Source organism: Asterias amurensis, chromosome 1 (genome assembly GCF_032118995.1).
Source record: "Asterias amurensis chromosome 1, ASM3211899v1".
NCBI classification, from domain to species: domain Eukaryota; kingdom Metazoa; phylum Echinodermata; class Asteroidea; order Forcipulatida; family Asteriidae; genus Asterias; species Asterias amurensis.
This window is the reverse complement of record NC_092648.1, coordinates 4,383,088-4,407,491: the sequence shown is the minus strand read 5'-3', so window position 1 is coordinate 4,407,491 and position 24,404 is coordinate 4,383,088. Positions and strand designations below refer to the sequence as shown.

General features: G+C 39.9%; 1 protein-coding gene across 4 annotated transcripts in view; it reads right to left on the bottom strand.

The window, feature by feature from the left end:
- Nucleotides 1–24,404, bottom strand: part of LOC139943175 (protein PALS1-like) — a 112,452-nt gene that overhangs the window by 9,692 nt on the left and 78,356 nt on the right. For 3 of the 4 annotated variants that reach the window (XM_071939992.1, XM_071940000.1, XM_071940015.1), the window contains 11 exons: nucleotides 24,171–24,300; nucleotides 22,800–23,008; nucleotides 16,993–17,070; nucleotides 7,956–8,105; nucleotides 7,516–7,677; nucleotides 6,499–6,582; nucleotides 4,748–4,947; nucleotides 4,081–4,199; nucleotides 3,245–3,409; nucleotides 2,341–2,543; nucleotides 474–521 (listed from right to left, as the gene is read on the bottom strand). In XM_071939992.1, the coding sequence (XP_071796093.1) occupies nucleotides 474–521; nucleotides 2,341–2,543; nucleotides 3,245–3,409; nucleotides 4,081–4,199; nucleotides 4,748–4,947; nucleotides 6,499–6,582; nucleotides 7,516–7,677; nucleotides 7,956–8,105; nucleotides 16,993–17,070; nucleotides 22,800–23,008; nucleotides 24,171–24,300 (1,548 nt within the window). The remainder of the gene's footprint in view (nucleotides 1–473; nucleotides 522–2,340; nucleotides 2,544–3,244; nucleotides 3,410–4,080; nucleotides 4,200–4,747; nucleotides 4,948–6,498; nucleotides 6,583–7,515; nucleotides 7,678–7,955; nucleotides 8,106–16,992; nucleotides 17,071–22,799; nucleotides 23,009–24,170; nucleotides 24,301–24,404) is intronic. The other variant, XM_071940008.1, reaches the window with a different exon arrangement.

The following is a 24,404-nucleotide window of genomic DNA, read 5'->3' as shown; positions in this document are numbered from 1 at the left end:
GTGTTGAATGTTCAAAGAGTAGTGAAACACACTTTAATGCAAAAGAGTTTGTTTATAATGCAAGGTGGGTTGAGCAAGGTATTGAATATTCATGAGTTGTTAAACACACTTTTATGCAAGAGATTGTTTATGGAAAATGGGATGGGCAAGGTTTTGCGTATTAAACGGTTATTAAACACAATCTTATGCACCAGAATGTTTATGCAAAGTGGGATGGGCAAAGTATTGCATATGCATTAGTTACTTAACACACTCTTATGCAAGATATTATTTATGCAAAGCTGGATGAGCAAGTTGTTGAATATTCAACAGTTGTTAAACATACTCTTATTCAAGAGATTGTTTATTCAAAGTGTGTGGCTAAGGTGTTGGATATTCAAATAAAACATGTTCTCATGCAAATGATGACTATTTTTTGTATACAAGGCAGGGTGAGCAAAGCGTTGAATATTCAAAGAGCTGTTCAAACACACCCTCAGGAATGTTCTTGCTTTACGCATGCCATGCTTGAACTCCTCCGCCTACGGTACGATTGGGGGGTAGAATGGAAAGTGCCAGTTAGTTTAAATAATTCTACTCATTCACTAGTAATCTAAAGCCGAGTTTGAAACGGCGCCTTCGGCTACAGCTACGGCTAGATCAGCGCGTCTGCCAGTGTCGAAGAATAGGCAGACAGGTGCGATCTAGCCGTAGCTGAAGCCAAAGTCGCCGTTTTGGACACGGCCTACGGTTCAAGGTGTTGTACGGGATTGGTAGAGCTGACAAACAAGTTGCAGACATTGTTTTGTGTTATCAATCATACACATTAAATAACAAACCTGTACAAATGTTGCCTTTATAATCCGTTGTGTAAGTCAGGAGAAAATATTGAAAAACCAGGTACATGTAATTAACTTGTCCATAATTTTGATTGTAACAACAGAAATCAGTTGATTTGAGGTTATCAGATACAGTTTTCTGGAACGGGATTCCATTTCAGACAAACATATTTCACACACACAGAACAAAAAAATGTTTCTAGTATGAAGGTTATAACCAGTAAGATTTCAGACTAAACTTTAACTGTGATGTTTTTTAACCATACCAATCCAGTATAATACCTTTAATACAGTGATACTATAGTGGTCTGAAACTGGTACCAGGCCTGATACTTCACGAAGGCAATTACCTTGGTGCCCATGAAATGCTGCAATAGAAATTTACAATTTCCTCATAGGGTGCCCTTTAACTAGAACAAAACGCCTTGTTGCACTTGCCTTTTCAAAAACGAAGCATACAGGCCTGTGGTATGCTACATACAGGGTTAGTTTTCATAGTCCAAATTCGAAATGAGAAATGTAGAGTTGGTAGTAAAAAATAACTGGGTAAAATAATGGGTACTTGCGAGTTTTGGGGTCATTCTACTGGGCTTAAAATGGGTATTCCCTATGCAAGTTTATGAAAATACAGGGTTCCAAATGGGTAACTTCAGGGCAAATTTGTATACTATTGGGTTTGAAGTAGGTACACAATTATAAAGAGATTGTTAAATTCCCTTCCTCACACTACACAGTACAAAGAGCCTAACAAGTTCACTATAGAACCATAAAACCGACCCACATGTAAATGGTTAATTGCCGTGTAACCACCCAAAGTAAAAGCCTGAAGAAAAAGACAACTTTGAAAATTGAAAAGAAGATCAAAACAACACAGAGATTTTTCTAAATATGATGTTAGATATGGAAATATTGAATTATGCATTTAATTTGCTAGATTAATTTATGCATCAATGTTTTTGTTAATGTTTAATTTGTCTCAATGCTTGCTTGCTACATGTATTTTCAGCTAGGGTTAAATCATCTGTATTTGTGCATTAAGGCTTTGTCACACAGGGCAATTTTTAAAGGCAATTTGGAGGCGTCAACTGGTTAGTAGCTGGCGTCAACTGGTTAATGTTAGTGCAGTCAGGGAACCAAACCAGGATGGCAGCAGATTTAATAATGTCCATTTAAAAATATAAAAAGATTATGCCAGTCGCCAGACACACAAGGCCTGAAGGCCACTTCAAGGTGTGGGCTACAATTAGTCAAACCTAGGTTAGATCAACTTGATTACTTGTGTTCTCACAACTTTGTTAAAAGCAACACTTAAAGCCCGGTTCCTACTTCCTGCGAATGCGATACAAATTTTGACATCATAAATTCACAACGAATAATTCGCAACAGTTAAACTGTGAAACACTCGCTGCAAAAATAGCCATGTGTCGTCAAAATTTGCTTCGTATTCGCAATCGCAGGAAGTATGAACCAGGCTTTACCGGTAGTTGCAAGCATAGCCTGGCCAGCCAGTCACTCAACCTACCTGGGGATGGAGATTCAAGACACAGATCTTGGAAGAATTGACAACAGCTTGTATGGCCTCCAGGCTAGTGCCATAGACATTCTTCTCGTACTCGCCGTGCTCGACAAACTTCTCGGCCAGGATGTCCTGCTCGAAGCGTTGCCTCGTGGTGAAGTAATAATCCACACCGTGTACTTCATGGTCCTTCTTTGGTCTACTCGTGTCTGGAAAGAAGAAGTCATTTGAGGCCTTAGAGATCAATCTTTTTTTATCACTCAGGATCACCATATAATAATTTCCACCATGCTTAAAGAAAAGAGGAATACTGGGAATAACGCAGGGCGCTGTGGGGGTGACAGAGAGCGCTGTGGGGTTAAACTCTTACAGGTAAAGTATAATACTAACGTCTTGTATGCAACATGTATCCACCAATAAAATGCTCAAGATAATGAACAAAGATAAACACTTTTCAAGACAGGTTTGAAGTTCTTATGAACTATGAGACCGATTTCATGTGCTGCAGTACACTCAGCAGCCATTGCCAGGGTCAAAACTCCTTCTCCTTGCGATAAGTGTTACTGGGTCCTTTTACATGCATAACCAAACACACAGGACCTACTGCTTTATGTTCCCTCCGAAGGATGAAGCAAAAAAAAACTAAGCAAATAGCTTTAGGACAGGAATTCAGGCCTACACTCTGCTGATCAAAAACACCAGTTCTTGAGTATGGTGGGCTTGCACACTCGGCAATACAACCAGACCTATTTGATTCTTTGACAATTAATCTAGGAAAGATACCAAGCAGGAATCTGACTTTGTTTTCATAATGCAGCACATTTCAAATATCAAGAGTCAAGGCATGGTGGTCGGGGAGAAAATGGGAGGTGTGTGGGTGTGGGTGGGGGGGGGGGGGAGGTATACTTACGAGGAACAGCAGCTGCATAACACTCATTAGACTCCAGCAATGTTTGCCTGAGTTCGTGCCGTCCAACCTTTGGCGGTCCGATCAGCACGATGGGTCTCTTCTTCTCCGGGTTGGGATGGTACTGGCCGACTTCTTCATACGTCAGAATCTCCTCACAGTTGATGTCTGTATGATTGATAGGAGATGAAAAATTATAACTTTGGTTTTTAACCATAAACACTGACGTTTGTTAGCAGTACTCTCCTCGGAGTTCTGTGGAAAAAAAATCACAGGCATATTACTCGGGTGGGATTCGAACCCACTACCTTTGCAATTCTAGAGCAGCTTCATACCAACTAGACTACCGAGATTGCCTGGCAGCTAGAGGCAGTTTGAATCCTATGTTTTTAGCAGCGGGTACATCTATTTACTTGGAGATTGCTCTTTGAAAAAAAAGATTGACTACCTTCCCGACTTTTTGTGAAGCAGTTACAAAGTGTTTTGCTCAAGGGCACAAGTGTCATGTCCAGGATTCAAACCCGCATTCTGCTGCTGACAACACGCAGAGGTTTGTCTCTGTGAACTAGACCGCTCGCCACAAACACGGCCCTTAATAAACTGAGGCTGGCAGGGCAAATTAGTCTGGCCCTATCTTGATAATGACGAGATCTGTAATCATTAATGTTGATGCATACAGGGTATTATTTATTATTATTCTTCCTCCAAACCTACAAAAATGAAGATAAAAAGAAGAAAAAAGATATAAGTATAAATCAAATTTACAATAAAAGGTCAGAAACACGTACTAAAGCATGACAAAGATGCAGTCAGCGTAATGATATTTATAATAAACTTACCGTTTGCATTGGCATTGTACAGCTTTTTCTTTTTCTTCTTCTTCTTGGATTTTCCACCGCAGAATAATTTCTTTTTCGGTTCGTCGTCATCGGGCATCGTCTGCTTCATCGCTTCTCGTCTACAGAAAAAAAAAGATTAACAATAATAAAAAAATGAACATCCGAAGGCACCATGTAATGGTTTACAAGGTACTGTGGCGCAATATGCAGCCAACCAAACTAGGAACACTGGGGCAAACCCCTTCTCTTTCGCAATAAGTGCACCGGGTTCTTTTATTTGTCTATGCATTACACATATAAATGTCTTGCTTAAGGACACAAGTGCCACAACCAGGACTTGGACCCACACTATGCTGATCAGATGGTGAGAAACGGCTCCCTCTGAAGTGCCATAGTTTTCGAGAAAGAAGTAATTTTCCACGAATTTGATTTTGAAACCTCAGATTTAGAACTTGAGGTCTCGAAATCAACCATCTAAAGGCGTACAACTTCGTGTGACAAGGGTGTTTTTTTCTTTCATTATTATCTCACAAGTTCGTAGACCGATTGAGCTCTAATTTTCACAGGTTTGTTATTTTATGCGTATGTTGAAATACACCAACTGTGAAGCCTAGTTTTTGACAATTACCAGTAGTGTCCACTGCCTTTAAAACAAAAACAAACTTACTGTTGCTGGAAGGTTTTGCTTGGTATGAGTCCCGCTAACGTTTGATCCTCTTCACCTTCCCGGTACGCTTGCCACCAGTTGGCATCGTCCTGGGGAATGATGTGCAGGATGTCCCCCTTGTGGAACGACAGTCCCAGCTCACGACACGGTATGTACATGTCATCCTCAGGGTCGTAGTCAAAGTGCGCCCTCACATGCATCTAGGGAGAGAGGAATGGAAACACTTAACGCATTTTGTTCACACTGTCTCTAGTTTTACACTAGTCATTCACACATCTGTACACTTTGGGTTTAGTGCATCCGACTCAAGTTCTGGTGGATGGACGCTTGGAGTTAGGCCTGGGCGAATTATTCAAATATCCGGTTAATGGCGAATAGGTTTTCCTATCCGTAACCGCGAATGCCATTTTTTTCTTCACCGGATATCCACATAGGGCGCGAATACCTATTTATAAACCGGATAGTTCTGTAATTACAACCAAGTAACCGGATATTCTTTAATATCCGAATATCCGCGGACGTCGGGCGACAACTGATATGAATGTTTTGTCTGAATCCTTATGAAACTTCTATTAAGACAGCATAAAACAGCATGTGAAGAGTTAAAACAATGACATTTCCGACGTATTTTGTTCAAAGATTACAAAAGCTTCCTTCACGTAGAGTCAATTACGATCAAAAGAAAAAGCAAATCGCCATCTTTAAATTAGATCCGGTCATTTTTATGAATGAACCGAGTGACACTGTCTAAAACTAATATCAATCCGCCCATAAGATCTCCTTCTTAAACGAACAGCGCCCTCTAGCGGCAAAAAAAAGAGAATTTTTTTTAATTTTTTAATTTTTAATTTTTTTATAGCGCCCTCTAATGGCGAAAAAACTATTCGAATATCCGGTTAATTTCGGATAGTTGGCCAGCGGTATCCGAATAACAAAATTTCACTATTCGCCCAGCACTAATTGGAGTGTAGCTTCGATTCCCAACCATGACACTTGTGTCCTTGTGCAAGGCATTACTGCTTCTCTTCACCCAGGTGTATAAATGGGAACATACTAGAGCTTAGGCAGTAATGTGTTAGATGCACCACTTAGTGCTTAGGCAGCTTGGGAAGCGAGCACAAAGGGAGTTGAGAAAGTTATTTGAATGGTCTAAGTATGCCTGATGAACAGTATACTAATGTAAATTATAATAACAATAATAATAACAACCCGTTTTTATATAGCGCTTTTCACACACCCCTGGTCACTGGGCCTTAAATCACTCCTTAAACCATCTCAGCTCCCTGGTGGGGAGTATGCAGCCTGTGCAACATTAATATGTGCCACTCGGCTAAATCAATCACAAGAACCATCTCTGCCCTCACAGGTACCATTTTACCCCTGGGTGGAGAGAAGCAATAATAGTTAAGCGTCTTGCTCAGGGACACAAGAGTCACGACCGGGATTCGAACCCACACTCTGCTGAACAGAAGCACCAGAGCTTGAGTTCGGTGCTCTTATCCGCTCGGCCACGACACCCCATAGGTAAAGTGCCTTGATCTAGCTACTAGGTTATAATAATAAGAAGAACAAAAATAACACAGCATTTGTAGGGTGCACTTTCTCTGTTCATCACACATGGTGCCGGTCTAGGTCAATCAAGGAATTCTCAGATGTGTTCATAAGCCACTCTGAAAAGATGTGTTTTAACAAGAGCTGGAACAGGATGCTTTCTCCTAGAGTCCCAGGGACTGTCTGTCTGAGTAACTTACCAACGTGCTGTCCTTTGGTAGTTGCTTGATGTGATGCTGCTTAGTGGGCACCATCAGGAATGTAAGGGAACCCGAGAGTGTACTCTGTCAAAGGGAGGAAGGAATAGAAACGCATTAACGTGACTGTTCACACAGTGTTCTGCGCCTTTGATCATTTTGAATGTAACAGGCGCAATGTAAATTTTAAATATTATTGTTGGTATTATTATTCGTATAAAGGAAGGTTATATTATTGAATGATTATAGTAGTAACAGTGGCTTTTCTCAAACCCATCACTAAGTAGCCCTTTTCACACTGTATCTCAAATCCATCGGACTACAGCCCTGGGGAGGCCCTTTGACTTCTTTGACCCCCACGGCTACCCAGGCGCCCTTTCACACTGTGTCCCTAGTCCACAGGGTTCCAGTTGCAAGTTTAAAGAATACCTCACGGTTTAAATGCTTACCCCTACTCTGGAGCAGGGAGTGGCTATTCCCTGGGTATGCACATTGTGCCAGAGCATACCAGGGCCCAATTTCATAGAGCTGCTGAGCACCAAAATTTGCTTAGCATAAAAATTTTTCCTTGATAAAAACAGGATTACTAACAAAATTTCCATTTGTTGCATATTTCTTGTCACTGGTATTCAGCTGTTGTTTGCCTATCCTGAAAATCACATAGAAATTTGGTTTGTAATCCTGTTTTTATCAAGGACAAAAATTTCATGCTAAGCAAATTTGTGTGCTTAGAAGCTCTATGAAATTGGGCCCAGGTCGGGGGGGGGGGGGGTGTGTGTGTAGAGTAGGGAACAGAGTAGTTTGAGGTTTTCCTGCCACATCTAAAACTTCCTCCCGTGTCTTCTCTCCATTGTGTTCTTGGCTAGTGTACAGTGTTTAAGTTCGCTTTTCTGAGAGTCCTTGGCTTCACAACCAGAATTCGCTTTTCTGAGAGTCCTTGGCTTCACAACCAGAATTCGCTTTTCTGAGAGTCCTTGGCTTCACAACCAGAATTGATAAGTCAAGTTAAAAGTCACTTACCATTAAATCACAAATTTCATTGACTGATTTGCCTCGGATGTCGTGGCCGTTGATCTCCAGTATTTCGTCTCCTTCATGGAGGAGACCGCTCCGCTCCGCCATTCCACCTTTGATTATTCTACCGATCAGGATAGCCTCCCCGTCGTTCAGAATGGTAGCACCCTGTACAAAGAAGAAAAATCGACGTCACTTCAAAATTCCACAATTTTAAGGAGAAGTTTCTTCCGAGGCCTTATACTCCACCGCAGCAACAGGGGCAATGGACGACTACTACTTTTGGTTTAGTGGATTGAGGGGAATTCTCTTGACTAACTTTACTACCCCTGAGTTCTGAATTGCTCTCAACATTTTGACTAGCTTCCTCTAGTCATCCTCATTTTTTTTTTCAAAATGCTCGGTAAAACTAGTCAAACTGTTCTACTTTTCTCATGGTGCCTTACCAGTGGTTCGTTTGTCTTGTCAATGCGGACAATCTTGACAGAGTCTTCTTCTCCCATCTCAGAGTTTGGGTCGTCTTCTATTATCTCTTCAGGTCCTAGCATCACCGTGGGATCTCTAGAGGCTATCTTGTCGTGCGTCTCCAGTAGAGACTACATTGAGAGAAACAAAAAGCAAGAAAACCAAACCTTACAATAACTGATTTCTATAGCACATTTCGAAATAACGTCTCAATGCTTTACATGTCACAGTGCAAACAATATTCCTGTAAACTTTCCCCATCAGCTCAATGGCTTGTCTTGTCGTGCGTCTCCAGTTGAGACTACAGAGAGAAACAATGTAAGAAAACCAAACCTTATAATAACTAGTTCTTAGAAAGCGCGTTTCGTAATAACGTCTCAATGCTTTACATCAGTGCCCTGGTCATTGGGCTGCTAACATTCCTTTAATTTTTCTCAGCTCCCTGAGGAATATAGACCTTATGCATTGACGTCATCCAGCCACCATCTTAGAGGTAAAACGATGACGAAACAATCCAAACGCACGGATTTGTACGCACGCACACAGGATTGGCCAATGAACAACCTCCTTTTGACCTCATGGTGAGGGCGCCCTACTGAAATGACGCCATGTGCATAAGCTCTATACAGCCCTGGTCTGCTGTGGTGCTCAAAAGTCTTTGGCATGCACAATATCAACCTCTACACACACAGGTACCAATTGTACCCCTGGGTGAAGAGAATAGCATCTTGCTCAAGGACACAAGTGTCACGACCGGGATTCGAACCCACATCAAAATGACACAGCCACCAGAACTTGAGTCCGATGCACTAAAACATCTCGGCCAGGACACAAGACGTAGCTGAGATTGTTGAGCATAAGTAGCTCTATGAAATTTGGCCAAGATTATTACATGATTATGAATGCAATTTAAATTCACAACAACTTTGTTCTTATTTTGCTCACTACCAAGTAAACAAAAATGTAGTAATGTAGTCATGAAGGACAAGTAAGAAATTGTTTTGCTTGCCATAAAGGCGATTGCTAAGAGGTTAACAACGGTCATTTGACACAAAATCTACAACTGAACAACCTAAGATACAGCTAGTGTATGCATTATTCCCACATACGGTACCTAATACTTATTGAAGAGGTAAACATTTATGCAATTGACATGTAGCTGACCTTGCTGTGTTGAGCAAATTACAAAGCAAGATAATGAAATTTGTATGAGCCCCCCTACTGGACACTACATATAGAAACCATCTGTTGGAAGATAACTTTATGTATAGAGCTTGTTTTAAAAGTATTATTTAAAAATAATTCGGATTGGGTGCTATGGGCTATAATATAAAAAAGGAAAATTGTTATAGAAAGCACATTGTTGGAAAGATGGAAAGAATAATGATTCACACAAATATTCCTCAAAGATGTTTTGTTGTCCTTTGACTTTGTGAACTAATAAGTCCGCCATTCAAACCAAAATTACTGACCGTATTAGTTCCCAAAGCACCCAAGAGTACTCAGTTTGAAATAATGAGACCACAAACAACAACTTTTTTCAGAGCCTGCACTCCTCCCAAAACACATGGCTGCACCAACAAGACTTACTTTCTACTATCCAACCATGCAAAGCTTCTAGCATCACTCAAGACAAAAGTTAGGGCATGTATTGTAAATCATATGCAAGGAATCTCCAAAACCATAAAACAAGCTGACTTCCGATTTGAATTTAAAGTTAAAGTTTTGAGGCACCTGCTGAAGTACAACTATCCCCATCGCCCCAGGTTTACACACTACAACATGAATAACATTGCTTCTGGCTTCTGCGCCAAAACATACAACACAAACACCTCCTCTTCAGAAACCCCACACCATGTTTTATGGATGTTTCTCATCGAGTTGGATGAATGATAGATGACGTTTGGAGGAGTAACTTCCCCCCATCCAACCACTCGACATCCGACAAGAGGACTTGGCAAACCCCATAACACATCTAAAACATTTAAAATATTCATTCAAACTTCCTTCTTGTAAAAACAACATCTCCTGTTGATGAGAACATGGATTACCATAAAAGGACCTCCACTAGTAAACGTTGCTTCATGTGTGATTGACTACCTGACTAAAGTCAGACTAACACGGTCGGCCGTTTATGGGAGTCAAATTTTTGACTCCCATAAATGTCCGACCGTGTTAATTCGCACAGTAAAAGGAAAACCACGCAATTTCGAGGCAAATTTGTGTGGATCATTGTATTCTACTTTTAAAACATCTTTCCAACCATATATGCATTTCATAAAAAACGGTTACAAATGCTTTTTATAGACCAACTCGTCCGATCCAAGGCAACGTGTTCCTTTAAAGTATTTATTTACAAACTGAGTACAGTTTGTTTCATGTACAGGTCCCAGCGGGTTAAGCTACTCACTTGTCCTAGTCCAATTATACATCACATTACCTGTTGACTGTACACCAGGCTAGACCTGTGTCCTTCCTCCCATTATGTCTGCTGCCTGAATCAAAATGGCCAGTCAGTGAAAGGCTGGCCTACTCAAGAGCAAAACCCTCCACTAGACCAATGAGACTATGATAAGACCAATGTTAAAAGAGAGCCATAACAGTCCAACAAGGTGGGCTAATGCTAACTTCTGGTCCACATACTTTACCTTACTTGACTGTAGGCTAGACCTGTATCCTTCCTCCCATTATGTCTGCTGCCTGAATCAAAATGGCCAGTCAGTGAAAGGCTGGCCTACTCAAGAACAAAACCCCATACTAGACCCAGCAGAAACACCTTGATACAAACTGTCTCACTCTGGGATGAAAATAAGCAGAGCTGTCCCACCCAGCATGACCTTTGACCTTTCAAGTATGCCTCTGCATGACATTTAAGAATCTAATGTCTGTTTTTACTATCTGCATGATATGTGCTGGGATTGGACAGTTGGTATGGCCTGCAGCAGTAGTAGCAACTTGACCTTCTAAACTAAACTAACCTGTATGTTGACATCAAGGAGAAAGTTGTTTGATTTACGCACCCTGAATTATCCTGTCAGATCCAAGGACTTACATAAGCGCTGAAAGCTTCCCCCCCCCCCACCCCCCAAAAACCAAAAACAAATTAAAACAAATCCCCCAGCCAACCACTGATTTCACAATGACTAGAATAAATATTGTCGTCTAGTTACTGAATCACAATTTCGTGATTTGTGCAATTCATATTATAGACGTTAAAAACCAATGTTTGTATTCGAGAGAGAAATGGCTTTTGCCAGCTGGGCGTTTATATCGCCTTATGCGAGTTTGCTGAGTTTCCTTTATGGGAAGATTATCTAAACAAACAACAGACAAACAAACAAACAAACAAAAACAAAACATCACCACTTCAGGATTGTTTTTTTTTGCTACATACATTGTAACTGCGGGACGATCACTCGGTGTATTTCTACATGTACGACTTCAGACAGTGTTTCAGAGAGACATATTTCTCTAGAGGATTGATGCATGTAAAAAAAAAAAATTTAACTAAGGAACTTTCAGACTTTAATTATTCACATTTTGTTTCCAACTGATTAGGCCTACCAATATTATATTGAACTATTTATAATGAGACCAGCCGGCGATTTCACCAAACTCTTCCTAACTTAGGATTAATCTGATATGTCGAGTTAAGTTCCATAATCATAGACGTTATTAGGATGCATTGAACCCATCCTAATCTAACTGAATCGAGAGTGCATTGACTGTACATGTAATTCCAAGAAGACATATCTTACACATCAACACCAATTCATTAGACCACGAACGACTGAACTTCCCCTACTCCAGTGAATCCATCGACAAAACCCCCCATAAATCCACGACAAATAACCACTGCACTTTTCCAACCAAAGAATCTGTCAAAACAAAACAAGAACAAATCTGTTTGTGCGGATTCGTTTTCCCTGGCCAGAATTTATCACCACGAAACCCCACTCAAAAGGTGGATTGCACTAATAAGCGTCATCATATAGACCTTTATCATGCAACCATCGTCATGGTCATGTTCCCTGTATCAAACAACAGTAATAGATGCTACTATTCATTGAACTATTAGGAACCAGACTTTTTTTCCTTCCAGCCTCGGTTTGGTTACATTGATCTGAATGGAAGAAAAACCAAGATGGCCGCACCATGATGTATTTGACGATAAAGCTGCTTGCTTGTAGCCGGTGATAGCCTTTGCACGCGTGCCAGTTTAATCAAATATGGCGGTCGATGACGCGTAAGTGCAGTCCACCTATAACCCCAGAAACTGGGACTTCCTAGTACAGCTAATCATAGAAATAGTTGAGATCGTTACACATGTACTGCAATGCTCCTATAATCTACTTTGTATCCAGGCATTAAATGGTATTTTCACAGCCACAAATAAACTGCTGATTCAACGAGACACGCTTGGTGAGGGAGTTCCTGATGGAGGACAGAAGCTTGATAGCGTGGCCCTTCGATGTCAAAACAGCCAAACTCAAAAAATGACATTTTGAGAAAAACAAGTACTGACATTTATAAGCTCTTCTGCCATAAAAAACACCAGATGAAAGTGTCAAAAGAGGGAGAGATGGAACATGTCACATTAACGCCCTTGTGCTTTCAGATGCCTAAAAAAGGTTTCAGGCCTGAAGTCTTTCATTACAATCAAATATTTGAGTGAGAAGTAACATCTCTCTCAAAAACTAGGTTACTTCAGAGGGAGCTGTTTCTCACAATGTTTTATACTGCTCTCTGGTGCTCAAGTTACCAAGTAAGTTTGTATGCTAATAAATATTTTAAGTAATTACAAGTTGTTACCAGTGCCTAAGCAGCTCTATGACATCGGGCCCTTATCTTTTACAATTACTAAACATGTCCAGTGTCTTCAACGCCTCCAAGTTCCCCTCCTTAAAGATGACCCAAATTAACCACAAATGTGTTGTGTCAATGACGTCAGTATCAAAGGGGGAGACCCGAGTTTGTTGATCCTTGTTTTGGACACTCTCTCTCTCACTAGCCACCAAGTATTAAACATGACATGTATTATCAAAGCGACACAAACTTCCCCCTCTGGTTGACAGTTTGCCCTGGAATAGAAAAAGTGCTTTTAGCGCCTCCAAGTTCCCCTTTTAAAGATGACCAAAATAAGTGTTGTGTCAATGACGTCAGTCTGTCATTGTCCAAGGGGGAACCAGAGTTTGTTGATCCTTGTTTTAGGACATCCATTATTAAACATGACATGTACAGTACTATCAGGCAACACAACTTCCTCTGGTTGACAGCGTGCCATGCCTGTACACTATCATTCTCAATTATCCAGGCTCCAGCCTTATATATAGATTTGTTCAATCACAGGTCCCCATTGGTCCCCATCGGTCCCCACCGGTGTCCGGCTGGTCGGCCATGGATAATGAATAAAGCGCTGCTTCTCAATCAAGAACGGACCCATCATCCTAAAACAGATTCATCCCAAGTTTTTAACCGCCTAAAGAAAGCGATGGACAGGTATATTAGCATACAAACTTACTTTGTAACGAGCAATGGAGAGCTGTTGATACATATTATTATTATAAAACATTGTGAGGAACAACTCCCTCTGAAGTAACTTGGTTTTTGAGAATGAAGTAATTTCTCACTCAGGCTTGGTCTGCTGAATCACAGGTGGATAATCACACATGGATTTTGAATAAAGCGCTGCTTATCCATCAAGCATCATCCTCAAACTGATTCATCCTATATTTAGGCCTATAACTGCTTAAAGGCATTCGGTTCCTCCAAGATTTAAGACTAGTCTTATCTCGGGTAACTTGTCCTAACTTAGGATGAGCCTTAAGTTTGTAAAAAAATCACAAAGAGTCATAGGACTAGTCCTAATACAGGATTAAATGTATCTTTGTGAAATCGATCCCTGGAAACAGTTGGTAATTACTCAAATTACATTAGAATAAAAACTTGGTAACAAGCAATGGAGAGAGCTGTTGATAAAATGAAACATTGTGAGAAGCAAGAAGACTTTTTGAGGCATATGAAAGCACACAAATTTGTGTAACAATGGTGTTTTGTCTTTTATTGTCTTGCAGCTTTGACAACCATATGAGTCAATTTTTTTTTAATTTTTTTTTTATCCATGTTGGGATACACCAAGTGAGAATACTGGTCATTCCCAATTACCAAACAAGAGATGGACACACCTTCTGCATAGCCTAATCTTTAGCATACCATACAGTACTTAAAATTCTGCATGGCTTAGCAGGGTTTGCCCTTAGCTTTATCAGTGACTAACCAGAGAAACAAGCTTGTCATTTCACTATTAATCTGTTGGCTTTTGCACTTGTCCGTAATTCATATTTAATAGAAATATAATATAATTTTAAACACCAAACTACAGGCATCAAGCCAGCATAAATTTATAAGCACATGTAGCAGGGCTTGTTCTTCTTCTCTGTGTCCCCCCCCCCCCCAAAAAAAAAAAAATAAATAAATAAATAAATAAATAAAAAAAAAAAATCATACAGAATAAACTATTCAACCCCCTGCATTAATTTATTACCCATTAGTGTTAGAACGAATATGTTTTATTGCTGGTACATGTATATATTTCAGACAAGAATAGAAAACATCAATAATGAAAAAAAAACCAGACCAATAAAATACACCCACTCAAACTGTATTTACGAGCCTTCCATTAAATAGAAGAAGATACTAAATTGTACTGAACAAAAAACAGTTTGGGTTTTTTGTTTTGTTTTTTAATGCATCCACCGATGCTTTCAACAAGCTTGATTGATGGTATAATTATTTCCATAATTATTTATCCTAATATATCCAAAAATCATATCCGTAATATCCTTGGAGACTAAAAAAATAAACTTTATACATGAAAAGAGGGAAATAAAACAAAGATGAATAAATAAATAAAAATTGCGTACTAGGGGTCGAATGAATTCAGAGGAGGATGTATTGATGGCTTATTCCATTGTATTTGTTGTTGCCAATGTTTGATGTCGAAAATATGCACAAAATTTATTCATAAGAATAAGAACTCGGTTAAATAAAAACAAGATTTTAAAAAAGGATTTAAAGGCAGTGGACACTATTGGTAATAACTCAAAATAATTATTAGCATAAACCTTTATTGGTTACGAGTAATGGGGAAAGATTGATAGTATAAAACATTGTGAGAAACGGCTCCCTCTGAAGTGCCATAGTTTTTGAGAAAGATAATTTTCCACGAATCTGATTTCGAGACCTCAGATTTAGAACTTGAGGTCTCGAAAATCAACCATCTGAACGCACACAACTTCGTGTGACAAGGGTGGGTTTTTTCTTTCATTATTATCTCGCAAGTTCGATGACCAATTGAGCTCAAATGTTCACAGGTTTGTTATTGTATGCGTATGTTGAGATACACCAACTGTCAAGGCTAGACTTAGACACTAACCAATAGTGTCCACTGCCTTTAAAGAGCTTTCTATTTTCATGATTGGTATCAAGAGTTATGTTTGAAATAGATCCCTTCCATTGGCTGCTTATGCCGAGGCCAAACAATTGGAATGATACATTGGCTGCCATCGCTGAGGTCAAACAATGGAAACATCTGTGCCAACACAGGACACAACTCTCAGCCAGTGATAACTTAGACTGGGCCCCTGTCCGCAAGGATAAAGACAGGTCCCTGCCGCTAGATCCAGTGATTCCATTGGATACAATCATATCATTTGCTAAACGTGCAGTGACATAGATGCCCAACAGTCACTGCTGTCAAGTTCACAATAGAATTTGACTGCGTATCTCTAAATGACATAAGGGTAGGTCAAAGGTGAATATACACGCCAGTCTCCAGGCAGGTCTCTGGCGGTATTCACAAAGTGTGACAGCAAATGTTCAGGCTAGTGATAACTCTTCTTCTGACCCCAGTGAGGGTGCTGTTTGGACTTGTGATGTAGTATGCAAGGGCTCTATCTGAGACTTGTTTAAAGGCAGTGGACACTATTGGTAATTACTCAAAACATTTATTACCATAAAACCTTTCTTGGTGACGAGTAATGGGGAGAGATTGATGGTATAAAACCTTGTGAGAAACGGCTCCCTATGAAGTGCCATAGTTTTTGAGAAAGAAGTAATTTTCCACGAATTTGATTTCAAGACCTCAGGTTTAGAACTTGAGGTCTCAAAATCAACCATCTAAACGCACAAAACTTCGTGTGACAAGGGTGTTTTTTTTTCTTTCATTATTATCTTGCAAGTTCGATGACTGATTGAGCTCCAGGTTTGTTATTTTATGCATCTCTATGGATACTCCAACTGTGAAGGCTAGTCTTTGACAATTACCAATACACTGCCTTTAAAGTACTTTGTAAGGATTTAAATGGAAGGTGATGGGTGTGATCTACTGCCAACCTTGCAAGAAACTCTGGAATCTACCAACTGTCACTAATATTTATCACCCTGTCTTGCTCACAATGTGTAAACATGCAATAACCTATACTGATTCCCATTAAATCGAACATTCCAAATGACAAAATCTTCTACAAAACCAAGACTGTCTAAAAGGTCTGATGCTGCCCTCATTTCTCTAGATTTCATCAGGGCCTAATTTCATAGAGCTGCTTAAGCACAAAAAGTAGCTAACCATAACGGAATTCCATGACACAAGTACAATCTGCTTAAGCAGCTCTTATCTAGGAATTTGGGCCCAGGGGCCAATTTCATAGAGCTGCTTAAGCACGAAAACAGCTCGCTTATTTTACACATGTTACTGGCCAAAATGTTATGCCATATACATTGATTGTGACTGGTAAATAGCTGTTGTTCACTTAGCATAACAATTGAGTGGAGTCGGTAATCTGATTTTACTAAGCAAGGATATTTTTGCATAAGCAAAATTTTGTGCTTAAGCAGCTCTATGAAATTGGGCCCTGGAGTGAAACAAAGGGCCTTCTGTGTATACAAAAAAATGATGCAGAAACAACTTTGTGATGGATTCAACTTGAGAAGCAAACAATTTTTTTTAAAATTTCTTACCATGAATTCCAGCCTATCCAAAATCCCTCGAAGTTCCTCTGCTTCATGACTCGATGAGGCCTTAGTCTCCGCTTTCACCTACAATACATCAAAGACAAACCAATTATAGAATGGATGAGTTTGAAACGATGTAATAATTCAACCTAACGAATGGCAGCAATAGAGCCAGCATGCCAATTTCGGATCAATCTTGTTCAATGTCACAAAAAGAGAATCCAAAGTTTCCAATGTGCTAATCCGATCACTTGATTAATGCCAGTTATGTGTGTGTACAACCTCAAGCAAATTAAAATATTACAGGTATGTTTGATTGGTGATGAAACTTCAGCATTTTCCATCAACAGTTGTTGGCCAAATGCTGATTAAGCAACTCAGAGACCATCAACAATTCTCAAACATCCTTAAATAAAACAGCATGTTGAAAGCTACAGTTTATCACCGGATCGGTGGAGCTGGCAAAATAGACGCAGACAGTGTTCATGTGTTGTGACCAACCATACACTGTACATAAAATAACAAACCTGTAAAAGTTTGGGCTCGATCCTTTGTGTTAGTCAGGAGGAAAATAGTTACAAACCGTGTACAATGTTCAACATGTACATGGTTCTAGCATAACTTTCATCATTAGAAATCTTTCGTGCTCAAATTTAAACAATATTTGTTTGTTTGTTTGTTTGTTTGTTTGTTTGTTTGTTTGTTTGTTTGTTTGTTTGTTTGTTTGTTTGTTTGTTTGTTTGTTTGTTTGTTTGTTTGTTTGTTTTTTGTTTGTTTGTTTGTTTGTGCAAACTCCCACATAGGGATATAAACACCAAGCTGGCAACAGCCAATCTCTCTCATACAAACATTGGTTTATTGCTATGATTATGAATTACACAAATCAAGAAATTGTGATTCAGTAACTAGACGACAATATTTATTCTAGTCATTGTGAAATCTGCGGTTAGCTTGGGGATTCGAACCCACAACCTTGTGATTGCAAGTCCTGCAGTCTGTTTGAACCCCTATGTGTAATGACTTTAAGTAAGTGTCAATACAATATAACAGAGGAGAGAAACAACAATTTGTACCACTTGTTCTCAAACATCTTTTGAATGATTTAGCTTTAAATCTCAGATAAAAATCACATACTTTTTTTTTTCTTCACATCCCTGGGGTCGATTTCACAAAGCACAAAGATTCATCTTTATGAGTTATCCATTTCACCATGGTGATTTATCCATATTACCATGGTGATTTGTATCGTGACACCACACTTTGCTAAGCAATTAAGAATGATTCACAGTTAAGATCAATCTTAACTCTTTGTGAAATCAGCCCCTGGACCATTTAATTCCCGGGATTTATAACGTACGAGACCAAATTGACAAATCGGACAGATAACAGAAGAAGGGTCTATCCTTGTCTTGAATTCATGTAAAATCCAAAAACAAATAAAGCTACTCCGTCTCTACAAACTCAATCCATCTCAATCAAAGCCCCAGGGTCTGGAAAACGTAAAACCATAATCGGCAAAAGACTTGTCTTGTACAAGTAATCTTCTTATCTGAAATCAGATGGTTTATTCAGACCCGATTGTAAGAAGACGTAATCAGTTGTTGGATTTATTTTTTCTCCCAAAACAACATACATGGTTTCTGCTAATCCAGACCGGAGTGTTCAGGGGATCTCTCTGGCTTAAGCTTACACGAACTAGTGCACAGGATGAAGCCCAGGAACAAATATATGTTTATGCTGTACTTTCTATATTGAGGATTTCCTTTATTTGGTGCAGATGCGCAGCGAACAACTTCTATCGAATTTGTCAGTTCTTGTGAAATGCGCTATACACTAGTTATTATTATAAATAGGTCGGTTTGTAAACAATCAAGTAAATGGCTGCGACAAGCAGGAAGGGTAAAGACAGTAGCTCAAAACAAAATTGACTGACAGTGTTGGGTCGTAATGTCTATTACGTTGTAAGCAAAATGGGTCGCCAACAAATCCGTGTCTGGTAGAGACAATACTTTTCTATTTAAATCAGGGCTCCAGGACTGGCATGAGGCCTGATCCAAGGCCAGTGGTTTCAGTTTTTAGTCAAGTAACTCAAGACAGAACAAGTCCAGTGGTCTTGTTTTGTCTCAAAAGAATTATATTTGAATGATGACGTTTAATGTATTTTTCAATCCTGCTGGGTAACACCCATAAAACAGGTTTCTTGACTTATTCCACCAAAAATAAAATGCTTGGCCCACTAAGGCCCAACCAAGTACATCCTAGTTATACATATGTACATGTTCCATTAAGTAAGAATAACAGGTGTTTTCATCAGTGCATAGCAGAGATCCCTTGATGATAAACCAAGTTCCTCTTTGATGAATCTCTCCTGGGAGAATTTTCTTGACTCATTACAGTACATGTTTACTCCCAAACATTAAACCCATTATACACTTTCGGAACAGACAAAAGAATAAAAGTTCACAGATTTACAAATAACTTACAGGGTTTACAGAAGGTAATGGTAAAAGACTTGTCTTGAAATATTATTCCATGAAATGCTTTACTTTTTGAGAAAAAATTAAAACAATTATCAATTCTCGACATCGAGAATTACGGATTTATAGTAAACACATGTCATGACACGGCGAAACGTGCGGAAACAAGGGTGGGTTTTCCCGTTAGTTTCTCCCGACTCCGATGACCGATTGAGCCTAAATTTTCACAGGTTTGTTATTTTATATATAAGTTGTGATACACAAAGTGTGGGCCTTTTGACAATACTGTTTACCGAAAGTGTCCAATGGCTTTAAAAAAAAAAATGACCGCCCCAAGCTGCAGATTAACCTGGGAGCAAGAATGAAATTATTATCTCAAACAAGAATGCTGTGACTGAGATGCTCAGAATGACTGATACTTGAGTAGCTGTATCGCCATCGGGATAAAAGTCTCAGGCGATAACTTTGAGCCCTCTCCAGAGTCATGTAGTTGTCCTAAAGTTTAACAAGAGCAACAAATTTCTCCTATCTTTAGGATCAACAAACTAAAGAAGTCAGGACATGATGATAGATGTACCTTGTTTCCAAGTCCTGATTAAATTCTTAAAGGCAGTGGACACTATTGGTAATTCTCAAAGACTAGCCTTCACAGTTGGTGTGTCTCAACTTATGCATAAAATTACAAACCTGTGAAAATTTGAGCTCAATCGGTCATTGATAATAATCGGTCGAGATAATAATGAAAGAAAACTGTCACACGAAGTTGTGTGCGCATTTAGATGGTTGATTTCGAGACCTCAAGTTGTAAATCTGAGGTCTCAAAATCAAATTTGTGGAAAATTACTTCTTTCTCGAAAGCTATGGCACTTCATAGGGAGCCGTTTCTCACAATGTTTTATACCATCAACCTCTCCCCATTACTCGTTACCAAGTAAGGTTTTATGATAATAATTATTTTGAGTAATTACCAATAGTGTCCACTGCCTTTAAGGGATTGGCTTACATGTCCAAGAGGAGGACATCGGACAAGCAATTAGGCATGAAACAGCGAGAATACAAGACTCTATAAATCATCATTCAGAACCATTGGGGAGTGATACTTAAAAGGGAGCCCTCCAAGACTGAAATTACCTCAAGATTATATTTCTTGACTCACTGTAGCTAATAGATGAGAAGCACGAGAAGGAGAAGCACTTATCAGTCGGGTGTAAATTGACACCTTCTCCATGACTGTGATAACCATGATGATTGATGAAGCCTCAAATAGAGGTTGTTAAAGGTAGAGATACATCATTGGTTTTTGTTTTTTAATGAAGAACTCCAATCCTAGAATATTTAGCCAACAATGTAAATTCCAGTGCAAAGTATTTACAAAATGTTTTTTTTTTTTCTTTTTTTACTAATAAAGAATTCCCATCCTCTAACTTTCAACAAACAAACCATGAAGCCAATCAAGTAAATATTAACGATAAGTATTTACAAAAAAAGTTTGCGCAAACACAGGTGTAATCTTAAAAAGGATCCACAGAAGTTGACAGCACATGTCAGTTTATTTTTGGGGGTCAAGTGCATCTGATTGAAGCTCTAGTGTTTCTGATCAGCAGAGTGTGGGTTCGAGTCCCGGGCTTTACACTATGTAAGTAAGACAACTAATTGTTGCTTCTTCCTTTGTATTGAATGGGATGTAAAGTGTGATGTGTACTGCACTTTCACAAACCCAGTAAACACGAATCCTTTCTAATCGTGCATCATGCCGATTAGCTACAATTTTCTTGATACAACAAACTTGCTTTCCAGGGCTTGATAAAGGCCAAATCACACTGCAGCTATAACGAAAACGATGACAATCACAAAGCAAATAGGACATATCTATTGGTTGAAATGCTCCTTGCAGAATACGCCAACACTCATTCAACCAATCAAAGGGCATGCATTGTTAACATTCTCGGGTTTTTTTCTCGTTATCGAGGCATGTGTGACTAGACCTTAAGAGTCATCCTACCCAATGTAATAAACCAAAAAAATGTGTGTACATGTCATGTATACAAAGAACATTACATGTATCCCTGATTGGTTTCCCTAAAGAGACTAGTCGACCAATCAATCCGCATTTTTTCTCCCAATGATAAAAGGCGGCGTTGTCAGTTGAAATTACCCCAAAGAAAAAAACAATCGGTGACTTGTCAGTCATAAACAATGGTAATGGATTGTGATAATGGCATAGACCTCAACCCAATTTCTCGCCACTGATTAATATGGAGTTCTAATATAGAGGTAAAATGTACTTGATTATCAGGTACAGTAAGTGTAGAATGCTACATGTATGTTAAGCAGCGCCCTGACACACAGTATGCTACAATTGGTTTCTGGCAATTTTTCTGGAGTAAAAGCCATTTCCATTTCAACTTGAGAATGACAATCGGAATATTTTGAAGAGGAACCAATGTAACAGAGTAGGGCCAGATATCATAGAACTTGCTGAGCACTAACAAACCTTGCTCATTTTGGTTAAGTGCCTTGCTCAAGGGCACAGGTAACATGACTGGATCTCGAACCCACACTCTGCTGCTGACAGCACCCAGGGCTTGGGTACGGTGAGCTACGCCACTCGGCCATGCCAGGCCACACATGTACTGTTTGTTATGCGTACAGTACATGCATGCCTCTTTTCTGCAAAACAGAAATGGCAGCAGCTTGCTTATATTTCATAATGGGATTCCCACAGAATTGTTAATCCTCAGTCCAGAATGCTTGTGGCCAGAGGATGAAGGGTGAAGCTTAAGGGATCAGTCGTTATTAATAGGTGGGCTATCTGGGGAAATGATAGCAGCCTTCAGGCCTGATACTTCATGGAGGCAATGAAGGCGGTTGCCTCCATGCACCCTGGTCATTGCCTTGGTGCCCTTGAAAGAGTAGAAATTTACAATTTCCTTTAGACAAAATCACAGCCCATTGGATGCAGTTAGCAGGCCATAGCTACTTAGCACCCAGAGTTGGATGCACACAAAGTCATTCTCAGGGAACCAACTCTCAGACACAAGAAACATGGAAGATTGTAAAGCGTCTTACACCGGGGTGCTGCAAAACGAACTGGCCGTCCTCATGCAAGACAGAAATACTTTGAAAAGCCACACTTGTGCCCGCCTGTGGGCAACCGAATGCATGAGTAGGTATTCACATTCAAACCGGGAACCTATAACAACAGAGGGACAATAGGAGGTCCATGGTTGCAGGCGTATATAAGCTTGAGTGAGTGAGTAAGTGCCCTTCATCAAGGAGAAAATGCCTTGGTGCCCTTGCCCCTTCAAAACCGAAGCATACATGCCCGAGCCTTACCTCAGCAGCGAGCTGCTCCACGTTGCCAGTTACGGGCAAAGGCACTTGTTTCTGCTGGTGCACATTGGTGATCTGGTTGTGCACCGTCAACGCTTGCTGGAAGTCTGCGCTGTGGAAGAGCTGGTTGAGGAATCCCAGATTCTCCGCCTTGTCTGCATCGCCGAGCTTACTCTGAATGTGCTCCAGGTTGGCTAGGAGCTTGGACAGTTCTGTGGATGGAAAGAAACAAGAATGATAATAAACCGACCATTATGCAAAGCCTCAAAACACGAAGTTATGAGTTTCAAGTGAACGAACGTAATGAACACAGAGGCCAGGGAGTTTTGTAAAGCACTTATTAGAAACACAACAGCAAACAAATGTCTAGTCCTTAAGTCTAGTTCATCTCCTGTGAATGCGATACCAATTTAGACATCACAAATTCGCAACGAATAATTCGCAACAGTTGAACTGTGTTCAACACCTACGAAACATTCCCTGTGAAAACAGCCCTGTGGCTTCAAAATTCGCTTCGCTTTCGCAGGAAGTATGAACCGTGCTTTATGGAAGTTAACCAACTCCAAGGAACATCTCCAGTCTGGTCCAGTAGGCCTACAGCTTTAAACTACCTCTTCCAGCGATCAAAAAAAGAACTTACATGTACCCAGCCGTAGCTCATTATGAAAACTAGCCAAAATTCACAGCAGACTTGCTTCCCAAGTGTTGAGAGTACACAATTTTCAAAAGGTAAAGTCAAACTCGTTACTCCCCAACAAGACCTACTCTTACAGACAGTCTCCCAACAAATGAAGCTGTGATCTGTTCGAAGAGCATTCTTTAGATATGAGCACGGTTATTTGACACACCCAAACCGGCATCTCGATTACCTCAGCAATGAAACCGAATCCCAACCACAAACACTTCCTACCCTTAAACAAAATCATACAAAAATAAAAAATATGGAGCTGTTGCTGATCATATCTCGACACTTTGGTCAGGTGACATGCTCGAGGAGAAGTGGCTCACTATGGAATGTCTTGACAAAAAGAAACTGAAGACTAACTCAGCTTGATCTGTTTGTGTTTTGGGGGATGCCACTCCACTTCCATTTTGAAAGTTCTAGTTAGCATTTAGCTGGCACTCACTATCTCTCTCTCTCTCTCCCTCCCCCCCCCCCCCCCCCCCCCCCCCCCGCAATAGCCCACTTCACACTTCTCTATTCCCCCAGGGTTACCCCTGGGAAATGAGGGCTGAATGAAAATAAATGAAAAAGGAAATTGGAAACAATTATGAATAGTTTCCTCCCAGTTTTTTCTGATTAAGACTAAGATCCTTCCAGGCAACCATCTTGAAGGAATCTCCAGTCCTAATAATGTGAACCTTCATACTCACCGATAGCTTTTCTGTTATTATTTGTTGGAGCAATACTGGCTTTGGCGTCGGACTCCTCGTCGAAGAGAGCTTTGGCACTGACTGGCTGGAATGCAAGCGCTGTACCTTGACTGTTATTCTGACTGGCATTCTATCAAAGACAAAAACAATAATTTTTTTTTTTTTAGAAAAACCTGTAATATGCATTCTTTGTCTATAAAGTTTACAAGCCTGATACTTCATGGAGGCAACAAA